This window comes from Megascapheus bottae, chromosome 6 (genome assembly GCF_031878675.1).
Source record: "Megascapheus bottae isolate mThoBot1 chromosome 6, mThoBot2.hap1, whole genome shotgun sequence".
Classification (NCBI taxonomy): Eukaryota; Metazoa; Chordata; class Mammalia; order Rodentia; family Geomyidae; genus Megascapheus; species Megascapheus bottae.
The window spans coordinates 51309108-51334947 of NC_143514.1; the positions used below are offsets into that span (position 1 = coordinate 51309108).

At 41.0% G+C, this 25840-nt stretch overlaps 1 protein-coding gene and 1 long non-coding RNA gene across 2 annotated transcripts; both read right to left on the reverse strand.

Annotated features, from left to right (window-relative positions):
- Nucleotides 1-273: 273 nt before the first annotated feature.
- On the reverse strand, nucleotides 274-4390 carry LOC150061839 (uncharacterized). The gene is made up of 2 exons (XR_016535952.1): nucleotides 4348-4390; nucleotides 274-468 (listed from the first exon to the last, which is right to left on the reverse strand). It is a non-coding gene; the product is annotated as an uncharacterized LOC150061839 (long non-coding RNA).
- Nucleotides 4391-5962: 1572 nt separating this feature from the next.
- Rnf11 (ring finger protein 11) lies at nucleotides 5963-25559 on the reverse strand. Its single transcript, XM_090334866.1, has 3 exons — nucleotides 25323-25559; nucleotides 10217-10386; nucleotides 5963-7831 (listed from the first exon to the last, which is right to left on the reverse strand). The coding sequence occupies exons 1-3, from the start codon at nucleotides 25443-25445 to the stop codon at nucleotides 7660-7662; spliced, it is 465 nt and encodes a 154-aa protein (XP_090190992.1). The 5' UTR covers nucleotides 25446-25559; the 3' UTR covers nucleotides 5963-7659.
- Between the last annotated feature and the right edge of the window lie 281 nt (nucleotides 25560-25840).

The window sequence follows — 25840 nt, forward strand, 5'->3', positions numbered from 1 at the left end:
TATTCTCAGTAGGAAAAGAACTGAACTGCAAGAGCCCTTTTTGCACTGACTGCTGTCGAGTAACAATAAGGTATTTCAGGATGTTCTCCACAGAAGGGGAGTCCAGGGGGCCCTTCCCTGCTACCCAAAGCTTAGATGCTGAGATCCCCCTGAGCTGGTGGGCAGGACAGGACAACAGTTGTTGGGGCTAGGCTGTTGAGTATGGCTGCCCCACACATTAGAAGGCCAAAGTGTACAGCATGATTTTTGCAAAATTGCAATTTACAAAACAAGTGCTTTTGCCTTTTTATTTTATGTCAAGATGCTTTCCTTTGCTGACATCTGCTGCTGTTGATTTTTCTGCTAGGCCTTATTAGCTTACGTCATTTTACTCCTGCTGTCCTGGTTGCAGGCTGACTGATAAGACAAATCGGTGGGTTTTGCCTTCTCAATTCCACCTGCAGCTTCTGAGATAGTCTATCAAAAACACTTATGTGAAAAAGAAAACATTAGGTCTCTTGTTACAACTCTACTGAAGGTGAAAACTTTATTGTAGCCTTCTCAAGTTTCATTTTTGCTCACTAAGTAGAAAAGGTCTTGCCAGCACCACTGCCTTGGAGAGAGCTATCACATAAGAATTTTGGCCTAAAAAGAGGGAGACCTGAATTCTAGACCTAGTTAATGACTGATTTTCAAAAGGATCTTAGGGAAATCATTTGACCAACCCTAAAAAATAAATAAAAATAAACCACAGCTAGTCTAAGATTCTCCACAGTTCCCATCCTACTCTGAGCCAAGTCTTTGTTTTCAAATCTGCAAAATGAGATAATGGATACACTTTCCAACCTTCTTTGCTTGTATTCCCAAGGTTTTTATGCAGAAATAATGGCCTCCTCGGCCGGGCACCTGTGGCTCTAACTACTCAGGAAGCGGAGATCTGAGGATCGTGGTTCAAAGCCAGCCCTAGCACTAAGTCTGTGAGACTCATCTCCAACTAACCAACAGAAAACCAGAAGTGGGGCTGTGGCTCAAGGGGTAAGGTGGTAATCTTGAGCTGAAGAGCTCAGGGACAACACCCAGGCCCAGAGTTCCAGCCCTCCAACTGACCAAAATAACAACAATGGGCTCCTCTAGTGGCAGAAGGGTTAAGGGTGGTGGGAAGGACTCTTTTAACTATTGCAATAGGGAGCAAGTAATCCTTATTTAGAGTCTACATCCTGTGGCACACAGATAAACTTAGTTACTGGGAAGTAGCAACAGTGTAACATGAGCTAAGCAGGCCTTTGACAACACAAAGCCTACCTCAGACTCACTGATCACAGACCCTTAGCTTGGCAGTGCTCTTGCTGGGCCCTATCAGCTCTCCCATGTGTGAGTGAGTTTCCTCATTTCCTTATCAATTGAGGCAGAATGGAGTGTTTCCAAGGCAGTTATCATCAGGGCAAAAAGCTACAACCTGATACCATAGTTAGGTCCCTAAAAGTCAAGTATCAACCCAAGATTTGGTTGAGGTCTAAATAAGCAAATGAAAAATGGTACCAAGTTTTCAGAAGACCCCAGCCTGCTGAGAACTAGATCATTTAACAAAGGACTCAAATCCCCTCTCCTCTGGAATTACTCCCTACTTTGTTCTAAGTTGTGGTGAGTCAATAACAATATTCTCTTTGTTTGGATCAAACGTACAACCTTTCAACACTGTTCCCTGCTGTCCTTACCACCATCACGGTAACTGAACAATACCTAAATTCCACACAACATGGGAAGAATCATATGCATGCCTACCCTCCTGATACAGCTTGCCTCAGTTACAAAGTGCCTTTCTGCTTTGGTAAGCACAACTTGTTTAAATCTGGTACAAAGTTCATTATTAACCAATAGTTTAAGCCCACAAACAAATCTTATCTGTGAGCTTTTCTAAATGAGCTAACGGACAAATCAAGTGAGAAAACAGCTCACTGGGATGGCATATTCTGACCATGATCCCTACAGTTGATAATTAAGTTTAACCAGATACATCACAGCTAACAACTCACAAATGACTGGGTTAGGCTGTTTATGTTCATATTAACAAACACTTCAGAATATCAGGTATCATATGCTCTGGGGGAAAGAATAACTACTCACTCAGAATAACCACCTGCCTCATTCATGGGTTTATTACATGCAGTTTTGATCAGGTGTGGCAAACAAATGTTTTGTGTGTGCAGTCCTTGGGGCTTAAAACTCAGGGCCTGAGTGCTGTTCCTGAGCTGCTTTTGTTTTGTTTTGTTTTTGTCAGTTACGGGGCTTGAACTCAGGGCCTGGGCACTGTCCTTGCTACACATTTTGCTCAAGGTTAGCGCTCTGCCACTTGAGCTACAGCACCACTTCCAGCTTTTTTTATGTATGTGGTACCAAGGAATAGAAACGAGGGCTTTGTGCATGCAAGGCTAGCACTCTACCACTAGGCTATATGCCCAGCCCATGTTCATGAGCTTTTTTTTATGCTTCAGGCTAGTGTTCTACCATTTGAGCTATAGTTCCACTAACAACTTTTTTTGTGTTTAAGTGGACATAAGTCTCACAAACTTCCCTATCCAGGCTGGCTTTAAATCATAAGCCTTAGATCTCAGCCTCCTGAGTAGCTAGGAATTCAGGTGTGAGCCACTGGTGCCAGGTTTCAAAACCATTTTTTAGGGGTGGGGGTCAGTTTTGGGACTTGAACTCTGGACCTGTGAGCTGTCCCTGAGCTCTTCAGCTCAAGGCTACCACTCTACCCCTTGAGCCACAGCCCCACTTCCATTTTTCTGGTGGTTAACTAGAAGTAAGAGTCTCATGGACTTTTTTTTTTCCAATCCTGGGCCTTGAACTCAGGGCCTGGGCACTATCCTTGGGCTTTCTCAAGGCAAGAGCTCTACCACTTGAGCCACAGCACCATTCCTAGCTTTTTGCTATGTATGTGGTACCAAGGAATAGAACCCCGGTCTTTGTGCATGCTAGGCAAGCACTCTACCACTAGGCTAAACTCCAGCCCCATTTCATGGACTATTTTTAGTGCCCAGGCTGGCTTTGAATTGAGATCCTCAGATCTCAACCTCCTTTACAGGCATAAGCCACTGTGCCCGGCTTCAAAAACTATTTTAACTGGTTACTAGTGGCTTGTGCCTGTAATACTAGCTACTCAGGAAGCTGGAGACCTGGAGGATTAGAGTTCAAAACCAGTCAGGAAGAAAAGTCTGAGAGATTCTATCTTCCAAATAATCAGCAAAATACAGCACAGAGCCCTGAGTTCAGACCCCAGTACCAGCAGAAAAGAATAAAACTATCTCCCATCTGTAATAACCTAGCAAGCTCAGCTGCCAAATTGTTTTTGTAACCATGCTTAACCTGTTCAATCACCCGTGTGTGGTTTGTTTCATTCTTGTGGTTATTGACTGTGGGCATCTTAAGGTGTTTACCTTGAAAAGCCCAGCCCCACTGAAGGTGGGGGCTCCTCTCTATCAGCCCAAGGAGGAGAGTAGCCACTGTGCTGCTATTAAAATGACTCCTAGCTGGGTTCACTGAGTGCTGGTGATTCTATTACTGGGGGGATCATTTCCTCCCCCCCAAAGTGGCTAGGATATTACAATACCGATGAATTGAACCCTAGCTGCATGCATGCTAGGCAAGAAACTCTACCACTAAACCACATTCCCAGCCCTCATATTCATCTTTTTAATCATATTAGAGGCCATAGAAGTTCCTGTAGAAATTCCCTTCCTTCCATTTCCCTGCTGTTATTCTTGTGCTGAGTATATGACAATCAGAATAAGTAGTTCTCCCAATTTTTGTTTTTTAATAAATGGCATTATACAGCATGTGCTGTTCTGTAGCTTTTTTTTCTCAGTATGTTTCTGAGGTTTACTTTCTTGAGACCCTGAGTGTAAGACCCAGTGACAGCACCAAAAAAAAAAAAAATTAACTTTCTGTTCATGCATCAGTTTGGTTGATGCTGAGTTGTTCTCAGTCCCCCCAGTGCAAATCCACCACATGGGAGGTGTTTGTGTGACACAGTCCCACTCTGAGTGGAGAGGGTCTGATCTGAACAAAGCAAAAAAAAGAAAAGAAAGAAAACAGTAACAACCAAGCAGCAAAAATATCCTCTATACCAGTTTTGGTCTGACAGGCTGTAATCCTTAACACTTGGGAAGATAAAGCAGCAGTTCAAGGCCATACTGGGATATTATATATAGGCTTATTCTCAAAAACTCAAGTGGCTGGGGGTAGCACACTTGCTTAGCATGTGCAAGAGCTATCACCAGAAAAGAAATGCCAAACAAAACCTTAATCAACCATATTTGTTCAAAACCAATCAGGGATGATGGAGAAAGAGCGTGATCAAATTCCTACCTGGATGAGTTGTCAGCTTCTCCAGCGACAGGAAGTGACACCTGCAAGTAATGATATGCTAGAAGTGATTTGCTATACAAACATGGTCAACCTGTGTGCACGTGTGTGTGTTATGTAGAGGGGAAGAGTACATGAGGATAACACCACTCAGAATAAGCTTTAGTTTTTTAAGCACTTGAGTGCTTGAGTGGCGAAGCACATAAATGTGTCTAAGTGATTCACTGACAAGAATATTGTTACTTTGGCCAGAGCTGACTTATTCCAGTTATCTCTGAAAAAAAGTTCTAAGAAGATTCACAGTTCAAGAAAGGGCTAGTCCACTAGTGGTAGAGTGCTTGGCTAGCAGGCACAAAGCCCTGGATTTGATTCCTTGGTTCCACATACATGGAAAAAGCTGGAAATGATGCTGTGATTCAAGTGGCAGAGCACTAGCCTTGAGCAAAAGTGTTCAAGGAGAGTGCCCAAGCCCTGGGTTCAAGCCCCAAGACTTGGGGGCTCGTCTACTGAAGTATTCACATGGGATAAAGGATAAAGGTAGACTGGAATCAAAACCGTTGAACTACGATATTAGTTTACCTATAAAGGGGCTTGAATGTACTTTGAAAGGTTGCTGAGGATTAAAAAGTCTGTAAACAAATCACATATATATCTATATATATATATTTAAAGTCTATTTATTGGTCCATGTACACTATGGCAAGATACATGGTGGGTTTTATAGGGGGGACAATGAAGGCCTCTAGTGCTGCCACTGAGGCTTCTCCATTTCGTGGCTTTGTTCTATTAGGTAAAAATCCTGAATTGATTCTGTGTATAGCAAGAGTGCCTAACAGTTCAGGCCTCTGATCCTTATAGCATATACCACCACATCAACCTCATTTCTGCATTATTAGAATATCTTACTGAGAAATATGGCATACATGTATTCAGTCCTGGGCTTGGGCTCAGGTCTTGAGCACTGTCCTTGGGCTTTCTCAAGGCTAGAGCTCTATCACTTGAGCCTCAGCACCACTTCCGGCTTTTTGCTATGTATGTGGGGTACCGAGGAATAGAACCCGGGTCTTCATGCATGCTAGGCAAGCACTCTCCAGTAGGCCAAACTCCCGGCCCCTTTTTTTATTTATTTATTTATTTTTATTTTATTTTTCTGTGGGCTATGGGGCTTGAACTTGGTGTGTGCCTGTCCCAGACTGAGCTCTTCAGCTCAAGACTACTGCCCTACCTTCGAGCCAAGCCTAGTTTTCTAGAGGTTAATTGGAGATAAGAGTTTCGGGTTCTTTTGTGCTTGGAATGGCTTTGAATCTTGATCCTCAGATCATAGCTTCCACTGCACCCAGCCTAATAAGGTTTTTGAAGCTTTAAAAGCTATCAAACTTCTAACTATATGAGTATATGACACTAAATGCCAAGCAATACTACCACCCTTCCATATTACCACCAAACTTCTTTCAAAGAATTCTATAATAAAGACTAATTGCAACATGGAAGACGATGGGGAAAGAGATCATTTATAAATTTTGATAATCTAGCTGATTAAACAGACCTGATAAAACAGACATTTTAAAGTAAACACAAAAAAAGAGAACTGTCATTGAAAATATTTCACAACTTCATGTTTCCTCCAAATTTGCTTTATATAATTGGATGAATATAAATTAATGAACAGAAACTTAAGCAAGATACATGTAACAATTTAACAGAACTTGATAAATGAAATTCTTTCAATTTTTTTCTTTAAATTTTTCCATCATGGGGCTCATGGGGAAATTAACATATGAACATTACAGTTGAATGCCAAATTAACTAATTATTAAATTCTTCTGTAATGCAATCATGAAGACCCTTCATGTCACTTGTGTTTTGTATGTAGAAAAATGTTAGAATCACAATTTCAACTCAATAAAAAATAAGAAATATTTGACTTGTTATCTGGAGACTGCTTCTCCTTTTGATAATGATTTTTAGTTATAACATCACTGAAATGAACAAATAAATCACCTTCTGAGAACATAAGGAAAAAAAACACATGCAAAATGGATAAAACACACTACTACATCTTTACTAGGCCATCTCTACTTCTAAGAGTTCAGAAACTTAGAGATTTAGTGTACTCTTACATTAACTGCAAGAAAAAATAAAGGAGAAATTCCTTTTTTGAGATCACAACTATGAAGTCATGTGGTTATACAAATTCAGCATTTGTGTGCAAAACATGAAACACATTTACCTTTGTTCTAGGACTGTTACCTAGGATTTAACAGATAACTTTCCAAGAAACAGACAGAGATGTGTTTGTATGACTTCAATAACCTCAGCACTACAGTAATGAGATGCAGTATCCTTTTGCTATGTTTCAAGACTATAGGGAAAGAAGTCACAAGAAAGAGAATCAAAATTGTTACAACTAAGATACTACTTCTTGTTAAGTTTCACCATGGTGCCACTTTCACTTACATAAGCATGGTGGCATAATTCAAGCTCAAGAAATCAGAAATCTTAATATTTAAAATTTACCTTGACTTTCAATTATCACCATATTAACAACCAAATGAATTAGAACATAGAAAGGGTAATAATATTAAATCCACTCTGCTAGTTGGTTTGACAGATTAACTCATTTTTAATAGAAAAGGGATAGTGCATCTCAGTTTGCTTACAAGCTAGGAGATCACTTTGAATTCTGCATTTCCTAACTGCAAACGGAATATAGCACTTACAACAGGTTATAAATAAACTGGTTTTCAAGCATAGAGCCAGCCCCAACGATAATAATACACTATTTTTAAAGACCTAAGGCAATGAATTCCATTTCCAATGGAAAAAAAGAACTGTGCAAACAAGCTTAAAACTACTTTTTTTGTGCCAGTGTTATAAAATGTAGCTTTTAATAAAACCTTGACCCAAATGCCAGTAACTTCAGAAAAGAATCTGGGTAGAGGGAAGAAGAAAGTTATTTCATTTAGGAAAAATAGCCACTATCTTTTTCCTAATCTTCAACACACACAATTTAAACATATACAGATGCTTTAACACTTTACACAATTCCTATGTACGGGAGCAATAACAAGATCTAAATACAATTATATTTTTAAACACTGGGTCAAGGCTTTACATAAAAATACCATCCTACTTTTTCCCGCTAAGTTTCTAAAATATCACATACTTTCCTCAACATCTGCAGCCATCCAGGAATTTTTAGGAAATTTTTGTGCATGATCTTAATTCCTAATCCCTGGCTCTTTGGGCTCAGTGACAAAAGATCAAAACCACCAAAAATGATGGTTCACTTGAAGTCAGACGAGAGACCCCAGCTCAATTAGTCTCATAGGATGAAAGCAGTGCTGCATCAACTGGTTCCATGCAGGAGGGGCATGTGAAGGATCTCATCAACCAGTCATCTATACAGTCCAGATGATAGATGTGCATGCACGGCAGAAATCGAATTGGGTCCCCATAAACAAAGTCCATCATACAGATCACACACCTGTGGAAGTGCGGGAGAGATAGCAGAAGGCATATTCAGATGAGTACTCATTATTTAGAATATCTTTTAAATCCCATTACAAAGACAATACTTTAAAAAATGGCTTGACTGTCACTTCATTGCCCAAACATGCAAACTGAATTTTTCCCAATCACTGTCACCCCAGCCATATACTCAGTCTCTCTCTCTCTCTCTCCCTCTCTCTCCCCCCTCTCTCTTCCTCTCTCTCTCTCCCTCTCCCCCCCCCCACCTCTGTCTCTTTATGGGTCATAGAGCTTAAACTAGGCCTAGGCATTGTTCCTGAGGCTCTTCAGCTCAAGGCTACCACCCTACCCCTTGAGCCACAGCACCACTTCCAGTTTTCTAGTGGTTAATTGAAGATAAGAGTCTCAGGCCCTATTGTACCTGGGCTGGCTTTGAACCTTGATCCTCAGATCTCAGCCTCCTGAGTGGCTAGGATTACAGACATGAGCCACTACGCCCAGCTCATATTCTCTCTCTCTCTCTCTCTCTCTCTCTCTCTCTCTCTCTCTGACAGTCCTGGGCTTCAGCTCAGGGCCTGAGCACTGTCCTTGGACTCTCTCAAGGCTAGGGCTCTACCACTTGAGCCTCAGCACCACTTCTGACTTTTTTCTATGTATGTGGTACCAAGGAATCGAACCCGGGTCTTCGTGCATACTAAGCAAGCACTCTACTACTAGGACAAAATCCTGGTCCATATTCTCTCTTTTTGATCTCCAGAAAATTTACAGAGCTTAATTAAGAGCAATGAACAGAGAAAAAAAGATAAACCACTTCAAATCAGTTACTATGCTTATAAAACTATAAGGTATATGTTGGAGAATGTGATGCTTAAAGGATCATTTTTGTTTCCTGTACTGTTTTGGGGATAATCCTATAAGTACATGGAAAAAAGGTAATTAATTTCAGCCTATTTACTGGGCTACTACAAGTTAACTATTTTGAGTTTACTGCACTTTTTCTATAGAAGCAACGCAATTCTGCAATGGTTAAAAAGTCAGTGTATAGACAAATTACATTCTTAAGCTGGAGCACTAAATGGTGCTATAGCTCCAATAGGCTCACATTAACATAGTAAATTAGATGATGTTGGTGTTGGTGAGGCCAAACTCAATTTTAAAAAATGGCTATCCCCACTGGAGATTCTCACACAATAATGAGCCCACAAGAAAAAAAAAATTAGCTTCATCAGACGTAGCAAAACTATTTCACAAGGAAGAGTTCTTTCATATTACAAAAAAATTCATTGTTGCTTAACCTAATGAAGTTTTTCCTTTTTCTTGTTTTCTTTGTTGCTTGTAAGGATTGAACTCAAGGCCTGAATACTATTTTTGAGCTCTTTTTGTTCAAGGATAGGACTCTGCTACTTAGAGCCACAGTGCTTCTTCTTCCAGTTTTCTGGTGGTTAACTGGAGATGAGTCTCATGGACTTTCTTGCCCAGACTGGCTTTAAATCACAATCCTCAGATCTGTCTCCTGAGTAGCTAGGATTACAGCTGTAAGCCACCACCAGCTTCTGGTCTAATCAAATTATTTCTGTATTACAATTCACTTAGCATTACTTGGCATTTTCTACCTCTTGAATAAGAAGACTATGGTGAGTATTTTGTGTATAAAGCTACAGTGGAGGAGAATGGGGTATATATTTTAGGATATAATTCCTTGACTATTATCTCTCAGTGTTTACGTACTGACTCAAATACTTTTCAAAATACCACTTGACAAAGCAACTATAAATGTAAATCTTGGGCTGGGAATGTGGCTTAGTGGTAGGGTGCTTGCCTAGCATGCACAAAGCCCTGAGTTTGATTCCTTGATACCACACACACACACACACACACAGAAATGGTTCTGTGGCTCAAGTGGTAGAGCACTAGCCTTGACAAAAGCCAAGGACAGTTCCTACCTAAGTCCAAGCCCCAAACAAACAAACAAAAAAACAAATGTTAATCTTAGCTCACATTGATGATATCCAACATAGGCACCATATAACATGAGACTAACGCAGGGGCTATCATTCAAATGGACAAGGAGTATTAATGATCAGGATTTTTTTTTTTTGGTCAGTCATGGGGCTTGAACTCTAGGCCTGGGCACTATCCCTGAGCTCTTCAGCTCAAGGCTAGTGCTTTACCACTTGAGCCACAGCACAACTTCTGCTTTTTCTGTATATGTGGTACTGAGAAATTGAACCTGGGTCTTCTCTTTATGCATGCTAGGCAAACCTCCTGGCCCCCCTTCTCAGCATTTTTTATATGAAAATTCCTCTATTGCAACATTTAAAGATTCTCCTGCATTAACTGAAGAGTTCCACACAGTATATGCCACACAGTAATCCTCTGAAATGTGCAAATTAAAACTTACTCTCGGATCTTTTTTTCTGATCCATCTCTTCCAGGGTCATAAACTCCTTTAGGCAGATGCTGTATAAGGCCTATTCTTTGAGCTATCCTAATTTGTTCCTCTTCAGTCAGCTGAGTTGCTAGTCGAGTCTGACTGGGTGTTGGATGATAGACTGGAACTGGAACTTGTTCCTAAACATTAAAAATGGAAAAAAAATTACTTTTTTATTTCTGCCAGAGGTGGGAGAAGAGTCTGAGTAAGGCAGCAGTTATGATTGTTTCACTTTGCCTTAAGTATAGCTTCTGAAACAACACACACACACACACACACACACACACATTCAATTCACATTTTGAAATCTGACTTTTTTCCCATTCTCCTCCCATCCTTTTTTGTATTGAAGTTTCAGAGTCTGCTTGAGCTGTTCTCCTTTGTGTTTTCTTTAATTTTTCAGTTAGGGTCTTAGGCTGGCTTTGGATTTGTATCTTGCCATTCTCACACCTCCTGAGTAGCTGAGATTACAGGTGTAAACTACCACATTGAGTCAAAATTAGTACTTTATACTTAAAAAAAAATGAGGGGTGGTGGTACTAAGGTTTTAACTCACTTAGCAAGGGATCTATCATTTACATTACATTCTAGCCTAAATAAGCCCTACCCCTGGGCCTGGGTACTGTCCCTGAGCTCTTCAGCTCAAGGCTACCACCCTACCCCTTGAGCCACAGCACCACTTCCAGTTTTCTAGTGGTTAACTGGAGATAAAGAATCTCTGGCTGGCTGCCTTTGAACCACAATCCTCAGATCTCAGCCCCCTAAGTAGCTAGGATTACAGGTATCAGAGCACTGGGCACTAAGAGCTTCCACTTTAAAAAAAAAAAAAAAAAAAAAAAAAGATGAGCCAGGAGTTTGGCCTAGTGGTAGAGTGCTTGCCTAGACTAGCATTCATGAAGACGTGGGTTCAATTCCTAGGCACCACATACACAGAAAAACCCAGAAATGGTGCTGTAGCTCAAGTGGTTAGGGTTCTAGTCTTGAGAAAGCCCAAGGACAGTGCTCAAGCCTTGAGTTCAAGCCCCAAGACTGGCAAAAAAAAAATAAAAAGGTATGATATGTTGAGTATTTCCATATGGAGACCCTGTAATCCAGATATAGACAGCCATTTGTTATGATACACTAATAGATAAATGAATAAGTCACTTATGATCAAACATCTGGACTATCTGTATTCATTCTCTAAGTTGTACTGAGCTGATTTTTGTAAAACAATATTTATAGAACTGGCCCTTATAGACTTTTTCCACATAGATGATAACCTCAATCTCTTCAAGGTCTTATTCTTAGTAACTAAATTTCTAATGCAGTAAAGTCCCATAAATTAGAGTAAAAAGATTCTGCCAGGTACTTGTGGCTTACATCTGTAACCTAGCTATTTGGAAGCTGAGATCTGAGGTCACAGTTCAAAGTTGGCCCAGGCAGATACATAATTAGAACTCAAACTTTACTGAATTGTTGAATGATGTAAACCCAAGTACACATATCCATGTCATATATCAGAACTTCATAAACATGCTATGAAAAAATTACTAATGATTTAAGCTAAGCCAAAAGATGCCTGACATAAATTACTACAAATATTCTTCCTCCCAGTGACAATAACTTTCCTGTTTCAAATTTCTGCCTACTCATACCATAGGAGGTTCAGCAGAACAAAAACCCATAAGCCATACAGGAACCACAGCTCAGGAGAAGCCTTAACTATGTGCCAAATACTGTGAAAAAGTTGGGCAGATAGGCCTCATCTCAAAAAACAAATTCCAAAACAACAAGGAAGGTGACTGAGGAGTACAGAACAGTGAAGCCTGTTCAAATTGTTTTTAAAAAGGGAATGGTGAGCTATGAATGTGGCTTTGTGGTAGAGCGCTTGCCTAGCATGCCTAAAGGCCTTGGTTCCATTCCTCAGTACCACAAGAACAGAAAAAGCTGTGAGACTCTATCTCCAATTAATCACCAGAAAACTGGAAATGGCACTCTGGCTCCAGGGGTAGTACTTAAAAGTGTGATAACTGCTGGGAGTTTGGCCTAGTGATAGAATGCTGACCTAGCATGTATGAAGACCTTAGTTCAATTCCTTGGTACCACATATATAGAAAAAGCCGGAAGTGGTGCTGTGGCTCAAGTGGTAGAGCGTTAGCCTGGAGAAATCCCAAGGACAGTGCCCAGGCACTGAGTTCAAGCCCCAGAATTGGCAAGAAAGAAAGAACAAAGAAATTTTTTTAAAGTGTAATAAGTGCTCAATATCTAGGCCCTTCTAAAATGACATCACTAGTAGACAATTCATGCTTCCTTATTCCTGACTTCCTTCCCTTTATTCATCATCTAGTAAGTGTTTACAATCTTATCTAACTACCTTATCCTCATCATTCATAGATTCAGTATTTTCTCTGTGAATCTAAATTGTATAAGTAAATTTATTTCACATGAATTTAACAATTATCTCAATGCATTCTTCTTTAGCACTTCATGTAAGTAAGTGTGCATATAAAAAATAAAAGTGAGGCCGGGAGTATGGCCTAGTGATAGAGTGCTTGCCTAGCATGTACAAAGACCCAGGCTGGATTCCTTAGTACCACATACACAGAAAAAGCCATAAGTGGTGATGTGGCTCCAAGTGGCAGACCACTAGTGTTCAGGCCCTGAGTTCAATCCCCAGGACTGGCAATAAAAAGCTGAGCATGTTGCTGTCAATCCAGTGGTAGAGAGTGCTAGTCTTGAGAAAGCTCAAGGACAGTGCCCAGGCCCAGAGTTCAAGAAGAAAGAAAGAAAGAAAGAAAGAAAGAAAGAAAGAAAGAAAGAAAGAAAGAAAGAAAGAAAGACCGACCATGTAGGAAGCCCTAGCTTGGAAAAAGCTGAGCATGTTGCTGTCAATCCAGTGGTAGCAGAGTGCTAGTCTTGAGGAAGCTCAAGGACATTGCCCAGGCCCAGAGTTCAAGAAGGAAGGAAGGAAGGAAGGAAGGAAGGAAGGAAGGAAGGAAGGAAGGAAGGAAGGAAGGAAGGAAGGAAGGAAGGAGAAAGAAAGGAGGGAGGGAAAGAAAGGAGGGAGGGAGGGAGGGAACAGAGAGAGAAATGCATTTGCTGTAAAGAAATTTAAAATGTGCATTATGGAAAATTAGCATCATAGAAGAGGCTACAGTATAAAAGGAACAAAAGATTACATTGAAGCAGGGCAAAGGAAAATGAAAAGTATACATGCAAATACAAATACAGTCACAGACACACATGCACACACAAAAATAAAAACAAAACCCCAAATCCAAGGATTAACTCGATCAATCAAATCTCTAATAAAACACTTTACCTTTTTGTTAACATAATGAAGCACCTTTAACATGATGAACAGTGTTAAGAAATTACTGGGTCCTAATCTCATGGAGTTACAAAGAAAAACAGATGAATATGCAACTCTTTAGGCACTGCACTAAAAAGTTGGATTCAATTTAGGGAATATGATACAACTTCAGAAACTAAAACAATTCAGGGGAAGTGCCTAAATAATGTGCTGAGGCTGGAAATAGTACAAGTCTGGTTTGTGGTGAAGGAAAAATAAAGTCACCACTAAAGAATGCAGCTTGTCACTAAAAGCTGTATCGTTTCGTCCACTAAGAAATAAGAAATAAGAGCCAGCTCTTTCCCCCTTATAGCCTTATAAGCTGCTGCTGGAACCTCCCCCACTCCAGCTGCAGTCGCCTTCTGGGAATGTTTTCTCTGAATTTTGCCAGACTTACACTTAAGGCCATAAAAAGAAAGATTTGGAATAGTCTCAATATATATTTTAGTTTTAATGTTTCATTAATCTTGATCATAACGAAGGAAAAAATATAATAGCAAACCAAAGGCTAGCATTTGCATGTAGTTTCTGAATAATCACACATACAAAGAAAAAAAGCCATTATTACATCTATGATACTAAAAAAAAAATGGTTTGGCTGGGCACAGTGGCTCACACCTGTAATCTTAGCTACTCATGTGGCTGAGATATGAGGATAGAAGTTCAAAGCCAGATGGGGCACTAAAGTCCTTTCAGACTCTTATCTCCAATTAACCACTAAAAAACTGGAAGTGGTGCAGTGGCTCCAGGAGAAGGGCAGTAGCCTTGAGCTGAAGAGTTCAGGGATGGCACCCAGGCCCAGAGTTCAAGTCCTATGAATCACCCCCCACCTCCCCCCAAAAAAAAACAAAAAAAGAGCATTGGTTCCAGGGAAGAAGGCTGAAGTTTTGCTTTGTTTTAAAGGTATCTACCCAGGTCTTTGTACATGTTAGGCAATCACTCTACCACTAGGCCAAACTCCTGGCCGGCCTTCAATTCTGCATAAAAACAAACAAAAAAAGAGAAATTATTGCCATCACAAATTTCAAAACTAGGGTTGGAAATTTGGCCTAATAATGGTAGAGTGCTTGCCTAGCAGGCATGAAGCCCTGGGTTCAATTCCTCGGTACCACATACACAGAAAAGGCCAGAAGTGATGCTGTGGCTCAAGTGGCAGCACACTTGCCTTGTGCAAAAAGTTTCCCAGGACAGTGCCCAGGCCCTGAGTTCAAGCCCTAGGACTGGCAAAAAATACAAGTAAAAAAACAAAATAAATTTAAAAAATAAAACTGAAAACTATTCCACTGAATTTGAAAAGGTACTTACTGTTGAAGTGGGTGGTGAAGAAATGAGGGTGGGGTTTAGAAGTAGCTATGTCATAGAAGTGGCTCATGCCTGTAATCCTAGCTACTCAGGAGGCTGAGCTCTGAGGATTGTGGGTCCAACACAGCCTGGGCAGGAAAGTCTGTGAAACTCATCTCTATTTAAGCACCAGAAAAAGTCAAGAAGTAGAACTATGGCTAAAGTGGTAGAACACTAGCTTTGAGCAAAAAAGCTCAGGGATGGGCCAGGCACAATGGCTTATGCCTGTAATCCTCGCTACTCAGGAAGCTGACTGAGATCTGAGGATCACAATTCAAAGCCAGCTCAGGCACAAAAGTTCCTGATACTCTTATCTCCAATTAACTGCCAGAAAACTGGAAGTGGCTCTGTGTCTCAAGTGGTAGAGTGGTAGCCTTGAGCTGAAGGGCTCAGGGACGGAGCCCAGGCCCTAGAGTTCAAGTCCTACAACTGGCAAAACAAAAAACAAAAAAAAGAAAGCACTCAGGAATAGCAGTCAGGCCCTGAGTTCTAAACCTAGAACACACAGACACGAAAACAGAAAGAAGTGCACTTTACACTGTAAAGCCTCACTGAGCTATAGTTATGCTGTTAAAAAATTTTTTTACTGTACTGAAATTATATTTTAATTTAAACGTTTCTGCACAAAGAGGAAAATAAAAACACTCTGCCACTTGAATCACAACTCCACTTATGGCTTTTTTCTTGTTGGCAACAAGAGTCTCATTGACTTTCCTATCCAGGCTGTCTCTGAACCTTGATCCTCAGATCTTAGCCTCCTGAGTAGCTAAATAGCTACAAGTACAAGGTACGAGCCACCACTGTCCCCCTATACAGAAAGTTTTAATAATCTTTGAAATACATTTAGAAGAATGCCTTATTCATTACTACAGACCTGGGTTACCTTATGGTATGCTTCTGAATTAAGTAACATGATAATTACTTATCTGGCCCCTGGGAACACACTCTGGGTTGCCTAGTTAATTAAGAATATATATATATATATATATATATATATTCATATGAAATTTAACTTTAAGTTTTTGATTTGGTCAGTCATGAGGTTTGAACTCTAGGCCTGGGTGCTGTCCCTGAGCTCTTCAGCTCAAGGTTACCGCCCTACCTTTTGGGCCACACCACTACTTCCTATTTTCTAGTGGTTAATTGGAGATAAGAGTCTCAAGGTCCTTTTGTGCCCTGGCCAGCACTGAACCCTGATCCTCATATCTCAGCCTCCTGAGCCACCATACCAATACGACCTTATTATTATTTTTTTTGGTCAGCCCTGGGCTTTGAATTTGGGGGCATGGGCACTGTCCTTGGGCTTTCTAAAGGCTAGAGCTCTACCACTGCAGCCACAGCACCATTTCCAATTTTTTTTTCTATATATGTGGTACCGAGGAATCGAACTTGGGTCTTCGTGCATGCTAGGCAAGCACTCTTACCACTAGGCCAACCTCCTGGCCCGACCTTAAGTATTTTTAAATTACAAAAACAACAACAACAACAAAACTCTCTTAAGAGCTCAAAACACCATATAGCCAAACTGATTTTCTTTTAAATCAAAGTCTGATAAGATTCCCTAGCAAGAGAAAATAAAGCTTACCACTTTACTTTTCAAGCTCATATAGTAGTCTTTTGCTTCAAAATGACCTTGGTTATCTTTACATCAATACCTTTTTTCATTCATTTCCATTGAGATGTGTTACATACTTTTATTTAGATAAGAACTGAAAAAACCCAAATTCTGAGCATATTAAAAATACCATAAATATTTACTAAGTTAACACTCACTGAAAAGGGATCTACTTTAAAACTTCTGTGTGTGTGTGTGTTGGGGCTTGAACTCTGTGCCTGGGCACTGTCCTTGAAATCTTCAGCTCAAGGTTACTGCCCTACCCTTGAGCCAATCCCCATTTCCCATTTTCTAGAGGTTAATTGTATAAGAGTCTCAGGTCCTTTTGTGCCCAGGCTAGCTTTGAACCTTGATCCTCAGATCTCAGCCTCTTGAATAGCTAGGATTACAGGAATGAGCCACCACGCCTAGCTTTACATTTTACAGCCATTTTCCTATTTTAAAATATATACATTTGGGGCAGGGAGTTTGGCCTAGTGGTAGAGTGCTTGCCTAGTAGGCACGAAGCCTGGGTTTGATTCCTCCATACATAGATACCACATACATAGTAAAAGCTGAAAGTGGTGTTGTAACTCAAGTGGTATAGCTCTAGCTTTGAGAAAGCCCAAGGACAGTGTTCAGGCCCTGAGTTCAAGCCCAGGACTAGAAAAAAAAAAAGAAATGAAGGGAAATATAAATTTCTCTAATTCTACATATATTCAGAAATAGCTTCTTGAGGCAAGATAACATGAATTTCTGGATGACAGAGACAAAAAATTCTGGTGCTTGAACTTGGGGCCTGGGCACTGTATTTGACCTCTTTTGCTCAAGATTAGTGCTCTACCACTTAGAGCCAAAGCAACACTTTCACTTCCCTGTAGCCCGTTTTATAAAAAAAAAAAAAGTAATTTGTGGTACTGAGGAATAGAACCCAGGGTCTCATACTCTACCACCAATCCATACTGCCAGCACCTGTATATTACTTTTTGGGTTTTTTTTTTTTTTGCCAGTCCTGGGGCTTGAACTCAGGGCCTGGGCACTATCCTTGGACATTCTCAAGGCTAGCGCTCTACCACTTGAGCCATAACACTACTTTTGGCTTTTTCTGTGTATGTGGTACTGATTAATTGAACCCAGGGCTTTGTGCCTGCTAGGTGAGCACTCTACCACTAGAGTAGGTTCCAGGACCCTGCACATCACTTTTCTACTAATAAATTTCTCTAATTCTGATTCTATGCCCACAAACATAACTCTCTCTCTCTCTCTCTCTCTCTCTCTCTCTCTCTCTCTCTCTCTCATCCTCCAGACAATATTTCCTCCCTTCCAGAATTTATCTTGCTGGAACACAGTAAAGACAAAGACATGTCTATAAGTTCCCCCCCCCCCACAAGGAAAAGTTAGTCATTCTACATGTAACAATTTTCTTATCAGAAACAGAAAATGAAGTCCTGAAGGAAAAAAAAAAGTGTCATCTTACCTCAAGTAATTATACTAAGAACTTTATAAATTCTTCAGAAGAGGTGGTTGCTACTTAGTATCACCTAAAATGGTTCAAAGAAATTCTAGTTCAGATCTTACTGCCCCTATACTCTCAAGTTACACTATAATTAGATCTAGAATTAAACTGTTGACTCTGACTGTACTACTCTTAAAGGTGCAAACATTTGTATTGAAAAACAATCAGCTTATGCTTATAATTCCAGCACTCAGGAAATTCATACAGGATTGTATATGTCTACATATAGCACACAGTAGACTGAGGGAGGGCAGGGAGGAAGGGGAGGAGGGGAAAGAGGGACAGAAGGAAAGAAAGCAGGCAGGAGGCAGGCTGGCTGGGGACATAGCTTAGTAGTGATAGTGTTTGCATAGCATGTGTGAGGGACCTGCCTTTGACCCCCCTGCACCATGAAACCATGAATACAAATGAAAAGAGAAGGAAGTTTATATTGCAGAGATCAGAATTCATGGACTCAAGTAGCATTTGAACTAGACCTTGATCACTAGAATTTAAGACTACAGATGTTTTTCTGAGAAAAGGGCATACAATGAGCAGGGGCAGAGCCAGGAAAGCAGAAGTTATATGTAGCCCACTGTTCAGTTTGACGGGAATATAAGTGGTATAAAAGAAAGTTCAGGACTACAAATGGCTGGGACAAAGACTACATAAAGAGTCACACCATTGTAAAGTAATGCACATTTCTATCTGGTGAATATAATGTAACTCCTCTATTATAATAAAAATTTATATGGAAAAAAAAGAGTCACACCATAACTCCAAATACTTAGCTGTAGTGGCTAGTCATGAAGAATCATTAAGGATTAAGAGGCAAGAAATGTGATCTGGAGCAGAATTTATCTAGCATCATGGAATGGAAGGGGGAAAGGAAACATTAATTATTGTTGTAGGAAGTTGGGGCCGGGATCATGGCCTAGTGGTAGTATGCTCCCCTAGCATGCACGAAGCCCTAGGTTCAATTCCCCAGACCACATACACAGAAAAAGCTGGAAGTGGCACTGTAGCTCAAGTGGCCTTGAGCAAAAAGTGTCTAAGGACAGTGCTCAGGCCCTGAGTTCAAGCCCCAGGGCAAAGGAAAAAAAAAAAAGTTATTGTTTAGAAAGTAATGAAGACCTCAATTACAGTGATGGCAGCCCAAGAGGAATCACAGTTCTAAGGTGGTCAATCATCTAAATTTTTTTTTTTTGCCAGTCCTGGGCTTGGGCTCAGGGCCTGAGCACTGTCCTTGGACTTTCTCAAGGCTAGCACTCTACCACTTGAGCCTCAGCACCACTTCCAGCTTTTTTCTATGTATGTGGTACCGAGGAATCGAACCCGGGTCTTTGTGCATGCTAGGCAAGCACTCTACCACTAGGCCAAACTCCCGGCCCCTCATCTAAAATTTTTTGAGTATTACAATATGTACTACTACTGTACTCAACTGACAATTGTGTATGTGTATTTGTGTGCATGCACTGGTCCTGGGGCCTGAACTTAGGGCCTGGGTGCCATGTCTGAGATTTTGTGCTTAAAGCTAGCACTCTACCACTTTAGCCACAGCTCAACTTCTGGCTTTTTGGTGGTTAACTCGAGTTAAAAGCGTCTCACAGACTTACCTGTCTGGGTAGGCTTCAAACTGTGATTCTCAGGTCTTAGCCTCCTGAGTAGTCAGGATTACAGGTGGGAGCCACTGGCTCCTGGCAGAAAGCCTTTTATATTTAGGGATAATTTAAAATAGGACAGCATGTTTCTTGTTAGTGAAGCAAGTTCTTTAAAACATAATCTGATAAACTCATATTTCCTTTTTTATATTTTATGTGTAGCTCAGCCAGAAGCTGACAAAAAAAAAAAATCAGTTGGGCATGGTGGCTCATGCCTGTAATCCTAGCTACTCAGGAGGCTGAAATCTGAGGATTGTGGTTCAAAGCCAGCCAGGGCACTAAAGCACATGAGACTCTAATATCCAATTAACCACTAGAAAATGGGAAGTGGGGCTGTGGCTTAAGGGGTAGGGCAGTAGCCTTGAGCTAAAGAGCTCACGGACAGCACCCAGGACTAGAGTTCTAGCCCTACAACCCACAAAAAAAAAAAAAATCAGGGAAAAACTTCCACTTATTAATTTATTGTTTTAAAATTATTCAAATATATGAAAAATACATGTATATTATATATATATGAATTAGACATGAGATGTTTGATAGATCATAAACTACAGATGCTCCTCAAGTTACAATGGAGCTAGTCTCAGTATGCCCTTCATAACCTGAAAATATTGTAGATTTAATATATCTAACTAATCAAACAGCTTAACAACACAGTACCATGAAAAATACATTCCTAGAGACTGTTACAACATATCACTAGCCCAGGAAAAGACTAAAAGATAGTTTCTATTGTGTATTATTTTTGCATATTATAAAGTTGAAAATATAGCTGAACCATTGTAAGTGGAAGGCAGTCTATAACTACTATAAAACTTAAGAGATACTATAAAACTTAAGAGATACTAAGATATTTATGTATATTAAGATAAAGATACTACAATTTGTTGTACAATAAATATTAAGCTCTTTTTACAGACTGTCATTCACAAAATGACATATGACAAGCAGGGCTCTTGAATGAGAATGGTATCTTAAGTTATCTGGCCCCCTTCTCTATTTGACCTCACTCTTAAATGGGTAGATTGCCTTATATTTTTTCTAAACATTTAGGAAAAAGAGTAAAATTTCTTTAATTCTACCTTGTAGTTCAAGAAAAGAACAGGAATTCAAGTACTTTCCCACAAAATAAAATATCTTGTGGTAACATTTATTTTATCAACAATTATAAAGTCAATTCTTATACTTAATATTGACATCTGACTTTTTAGAAAGTGTCTAGAAGTACATACAGTTCCATCTGAAATGTTTAACTATCTACTTCAAAATACATTAACTCACTTGCAAGAAGTGAATTCAACCAAATTGCTACTTAGATAGTTGTAGATATTAAGGGAAAAGCATGTTTTTCTTTTTCTTTTTTGGGGGGGGGGTAGTCCTGGGGCTTAAATTCAAGCCTGAGCACTCTCCATGGGCTTTTCTCAAGGTCAGAGCTCTGTCACTTGAGCCACAGCACCACTTCCAGCTTTTTGTTTTGTTTTGTTTTTGTTTTTTTTTGCCAGTCCTGGGCTTGAGCTCAGGGCTTGAGCACTGTCCTTGGACTTTCTCAAGGCTAGAGCTCTACCACTTGAGCCTCAGCACCACTTCTGGCTTTTTTTCTATGTATGTGGTACCAAGGAATCGAACCCGGGTCTTCGTGCATGCTAGGCAAGCACTTTAACCACTAGGCCAAACTCCCGGTCCCACTTCCAGCTTTTTCTATGTATGTGGTACCTGGGAATTGAACCTGGGTCTTTGTGCCTGCTAGGCAAGCACTCCACCACTAGGCCCAGCTCCCAGCCCCAGGAAAAGCATTTTTGAACTCAATATTTGAACTCAGGACTTTGCACTTGGTAGGCAGGCACTCTATCGCTTGAACCATGCCACTCACATGAAACAGCAACTGAAAAATTTGTTTGCTAAATAAGGAGAGGATAGTCAACGTAAGGTAATATACTCAAAAATTATAAATTCTCTGCGAAAGAAACAGAACTGAATTTGAAGAAATTCTAGGATATTGAATGGGTTTTACACAGGATGGCTAAAGAAAAAATTTAAATATGCCATTTTAGTAAAGATTTGATGTTTACGATGGAGCTGAGTAGCAAAGCACTTGCCTAGCATGCATGAGGCTCTGGGTTTGAACCTTAGTACTGTATCCTTTCACAAAAAAAAAAAAAAAAAAAAAAAAAAAAAAGCTCACTTATAATCCCACTTTCTAAGAAGGCAGATACATGAAGACAGGGCAGACACCCTATCAGAATACACTAAAGCAAAAACAAGCAAAAAAAAAAAAAAAGGGGGGGGTGCTAGAGTGTATCTCAAAATCAAAGTTTTGAGTTCTAAACCCAGTACCACAAAAAGAGATTTTGACTGTGTATCACCTTTTTAACAATATTTTTTTTTCCAGTCCTGGGGCTTAAACTCAGGGTCTGAGCACTGTCCTGGGATTTTCTCAAGAGTAGAGCTCTACCACTTGAGCCACAGCACCACTTCCAGCTTTTCTCTCTGTATGTGATACCGAGGAATCAAACTGGGGTCTTTGTGCATGCTAGGCTAGCACTCTACCACTAGGCCAAACTCCTGGCCCCTTGTTTGTTTTTTAAGTCCTTGAAGGAGGTGAGAGTCAAGTCAGTCACAGTGAAACTGGGGAATACTCCAGTATCCAGAACACTGAGGGGCAGTTGTACTGTATGTGATGATGACAGATTATAGAGGATTTGAGATGTTTCAAGGTCTCATAAATCCTGTATCATCTATATCTTTCATTAAACAAATGAAAGGGTGAAAGAAGGGAGATAAATTGGAAGGCTACTAAAGAAACTCAAGAAAGAAATATGTACTGTTACATATTGATCATGATGGTACAGGGGTTACTTTTGTGATTAATTTTCATTGTTGTTAGTTTGGAGCTTCAGATTAAACCCAGGACCTCAGACATCCTAAGTATATGTTCTACCACTAAGCTATACTTAGACCAAGACTTAACTTTCAAGCCAAAATAAATCCATCAGATTATGCCAATAAATATAACACTAACTCTGCTTTAAAGTACTTGGCATATATGTACATTATACAACATAAGCACAAAAGCCATCTCTTAATCACTCACTACAGAAATAAAGCACAGGTTCCTTTACTTTTACAATCAGCTATCCCCTATTCAAAGACCTAACTGTAACTTAATTCCTAAATGAAATAAGCTAATATTACTTTACTCAATATATTAATTATATACTATTTCTTGGGAAAAGGTACTTTGTCAACTAAAATGTCATAAATCATTTACTCTATTCTGGCACTTCTTACAGTAAGTTATTTCTAATTCTTACTTCCTTTAGTGGAAAGCATTCTACAAAAGCTTCTTTTCAAATTAACTATTTTCTTATCGGTATCTAGTCATATACTTTAGGAGAGAGCAAATGATAAATTCCCATTGTCAAAAAAATTCACACATTCTAGCCTGGCTCCGATGGCTAAGGCCTGTAATGCTAGCTACTCAGGAGGCTGAGGATTGTGACTCAAAGCTAGCACAGACAGGAAAGTCCATGCAGTTAACTCCCAAAAAGCCAGAAGGGGAGCTAGGCCCAAGTGGTAGCAAAAAAAGCTCAGAGACAGCACCCAGGACCTAAGTACAAGCCCTCGCCCCAGGACTAGGAAGTGTGTGTGCATGTACAAACACACACACACAAAAACCACCCATTCCAAGCAAGTGTTCAGGATATGACTGGGGACTGGGGGTGCGTGGGGGAACCATTATCATCTAGTCTTTCTAAAAAGGACATAAAGAATTCCTCAAAACTCTAAAATTACCCCAAGAAGAGACAATAATAAGACAAGCATTTGATTTGTTTAGAAAAGTAATGGAGTACTTGGGATCTGGGAAAACTTCATAATTCTAAAAATTGCTCTCGAAACTTAAATAAGCACAGTTGTATAGCATGCATGGGAGGGGGGAATTAAGTTATCTGGAAATATGTTCAGATTTAGCTTGGAGACCCTTTAACCATTTACACACCCTGGGAGGTATGGGTGTGTAAATACAGTAAGTAGTACTGAATTCAAACTAATTCAGTGTTTTATGTCCTAAATTATGCAAAACATTGGGAAAGCTCTTGAGAATAAGGCTTCTAATCTTCACCTACCTCAGTTATTGAGTACCTACTATGAGCCAGATGCTGAGGATATAAAGGCATCTGGCTACAGGTCCTTTCTTTTAGACAGGTTACACTCAGGAGGGGAATACCGACCAAGGACCAGGCAAACATCTACTTAAACAAAAATATAACATTCAAGTATATAGGTACTGCTTACGTAAGTGTGTAAGATTGGGGGGGGTAGCTACACACAGGAATTTAGGATGGGGGGGATACTGTTAGACTTCAGAAATAAAAGCTGAGTCCTTAAAGAGGATTAAATGTTCACCTGGCCAACCTTGGAGCAAGAGTTCCAAGCAGAGAGAATAATGGGAAGGGAAGCAAAGGCAGATGTGTGAAGATCTTATTGTTTTGTAGGCCTGGAATATAGGGTGTGAGAAAGGAGCCACCAGTTTCTGCATGCTACAATTAAGGCTGGACTTTATTGCTACATATGAAAGACCCCTGAAGTGTTTTATTCAGAAAACCAGGTTATGTGATCAAGCATTTCTGGTATGAAGAGACACTGGTTTACACAGGAATAAGAAAACACTACATAATGATGTCACTGCATGAAACAACAAAGGAGAAACAACCAGTTAGAAAACTACAAACTCTCTTCAGGAAAAAAAAGTACAATTCAAAATTCCTTTTAGGAAGTTTTAATTTAGAATTATTTGAAACTGCAAAAGCTGAGGAAAGGGTTATCCACAAAATCATGGATTAAACATATGCCCATTTATTTTGAATCCTTAAGCGATCTTAGCACCTATGAATTCTATAGCATAGCTAGGGCTATTGGCTGTTGTATAAAAAGCAAGGAGAGGCTGTCTGATTAAAAGGGAGAGCCACAGATGGCTTTTCCCAAGTCGGGCTGACAGGTTTCTAAAGTTCAAGATAATCAAGTTTTATTAAGTCAACTAGTTTAAAAGGTGTGTCATGGGGTGGAGCAAGAGGAGGAGGAGTTAAACATTAATACATATGTATATAAAAACAAAAAACTCTTAATGGTCGCTGGAACTAAAATCCCCATCTGAAAATGTCTCCCAAACATTGAGGGCTAGGTGAACACCTTACCAGATCCAATTAACCAAGACGGTGTGGGGGTGGGGAGAAGGATTATATATGAAAACATGAAGCACCTACCATAGAACTCATAGTCCAGATGGCAGAGGAAATCAGACAATTCGGACAGAATGGCAGGCAAGAATGTCACTCCTAAATTTGACATGCTAAACGCACAGACACTGTCCAAAGGGCTAGGAGCGCACACGGATTCTTTAACTCAAGGACAGACAAGCACCATCCCCGTACCGTGGAAAGGGGTTTGTGGGGGGGGAGCCGAGGGAGGGTCGTGCCTTCCTACTCTGGGGACAGCCGACCTGAGACGCAGCGCTACAGGGGTCAACGCCTCCCCCAGGCTGGGCCTGGTCGAGGGGCAAAGACGCCCTAAAGCGCCCCCCCCCCGCCCATCACTGCCCGAGCTGTCGCTCTCCCCGCACCCCCCCCCCCACATACACACCCGCCCTCCCCTACCTGATATGGCGGCGGCGGCTCCTGATCCGGCTCCGTCCCCTCGCCGAAGCTGGCCCGGTCGGACTGAGACTCGTGCAGCAGGGAGATGTCATCCGAGGTGGGAGATTTGAGGCAGTTCCCCATCTTCCGGGGCTGGTGCGTGTGCTGTGTGTGTGTGCGTGTGAGATATATAGAGGAGGGAGGCCGGGACGGGGGTCGTCCGCCCGCTCCGCGGGTAGCCTCGGGCGACAAGGTGGGGTCGGCCGCAGGCTAGGGCTCAGGCGGCGGCCTCCCCGCCCCCCGGCGCCGCCGAGGGGCCGCTCATGCCAGCCCCCCCGCACCCCGGGATGGGGGACTCAAGGCCGGGCCGCAGGCTCCGCTGGGGTCGCGGCGGTTTCGCCTCCTGTGAGGCGACTATGGGGGGGGGCGGGGAGACCGAGCGCTTCCCCACCCCGCCCCCCCCGCGGGGCGGCGGTGGCCACGGAGCCGCTGGGCCTAATCCAGGTCAGGAGGGGGGGGCGCGGCCGCCTCAGCTGCTG

Excerpts from the sequence above, each read along its gene's own strand:
- Rnf11 (XM_090334866.1), bottom strand. The coding sequence starts at position 25,445 with ATGGGGAACTGCCTCAAATCTCCCACCTCGGATGACATCTCCCTGCTG. Across the intron at positions 10,387-25,322 it reads AGCCGCCGCCGCCATATCAG|GAACAAGTTCCAGTTCCAGT; the intron begins GTAGGGGAGGGC and ends TTTAATGTTTAG. Across the intron at positions 7,832-10,216 it reads TCAGAAAAAAAGATCCGAGA|GTGTGTGATCTGTATGATGG; the intron begins GTAAGTTTTAAT and ends GCACTTCCACAG.